This window comes from Acanthisitta chloris, unplaced genomic scaffold (genome assembly GCF_000695815.1).
Source record: "Acanthisitta chloris isolate BGI_N310 unplaced genomic scaffold, ASM69581v1 scaffold36408, whole genome shotgun sequence".
Classification (NCBI taxonomy): Eukaryota; Metazoa; Chordata; class Aves; order Passeriformes; family Acanthisittidae; genus Acanthisitta; species Acanthisitta chloris.
In genome coordinates this window covers 7,193-8,033 of record NW_008689260.1, presented here as the reverse complement: position 1 = coordinate 8,033, position 841 = coordinate 7,193, and the positions used below count along the sequence as shown (strand labels likewise).

At 57.3% G+C, this 841-nt stretch overlaps 1 protein-coding gene across 1 annotated transcript in view; it reads right to left on the bottom strand.

Moving 5' to 3' along the window:
- Positions 1-217: 217 nt before the first annotated feature.
- LOC103808556 (septin-5-like) overlaps positions 218-841 on the bottom strand; it is a gene marked incomplete at both ends in the record, with an annotated part of 7,670 nt that continues 7,046 nt past the window's right edge. Inside the window, one exon of the mRNA XM_009081347.1 lies at positions 218-317. Coding sequence (XP_009079595.1) covers positions 218-317 — 100 coding nt within the window. The remainder of the gene's footprint in view (positions 318-841) is intronic.

Here is an 841-nt window from a genome sequence, read left to right as displayed (position 1 = left end):
TAGGATGTTCAGGGGTTGGAATGGAGCCTAAAGATCATCCAGTGCCAACCTCCTGCCCTGGGCAGGGACACCTCCCACCAAAGCACGTTGCTCAAGGCTTCATCCACCCTGGCTTGGAATGCAGCAGGGTGACCTCTGATAGTTGTGGCATCACAGAGGGTGGAAAGAGGGAGAGAAAGGGGGTAACTGAGGGGGCTCAGCCCTCCCTCACACTCACCTCCTCATCCTTCTCCCGGATGAGCTTCTCTGTCTCCACATCTGGCACTGGGGGGATGACAGGGATGGGGAAGTCTGTGCCACTCTCCCGTGTCAGCTTGCTGTGGGTAGAGAGAGGAGGTGAAAATACTGACCCAGCATCTTCCCTGAGGGAGGGACAATCCCTTATGGATGCTGCAGCCTCAGACACCCTAAACCTTGCAGGCACCCAGCACCCACTTCCCTGATGCTCCACATCCCCTTTTTCCCTCATTCAAGCCCATTTCTGCTGGTGAGAGCCACAGGCATCCTCTCAGTTTGGGAATCATCCCCCAAAGCTTGCAGGCACCCAGTACCCACCTGCACAGCCCAGTGGGCACCATCACCTTTTCCCAGGCAAGGGGAATGTGAGCAGCTCCAGGGATCACCCCAGGCCTCAGCACCTCCCAACCTGCCACACACCCAGGGACTTCCTCCACACCCTCTCAGTTTTGGAATCATCCCACTGGGATTGGGCTCTCCTGGCCCAGTATGTTCTCTGCTGCTTTAAAACCTCAGCATCTCTTCTCACTCCCCCAGCCTCAGCCCCACTGTGGGATGTGTTCCCTGGACATTCCATTGCCCACCCAGCCTCAGGGATGCTCCA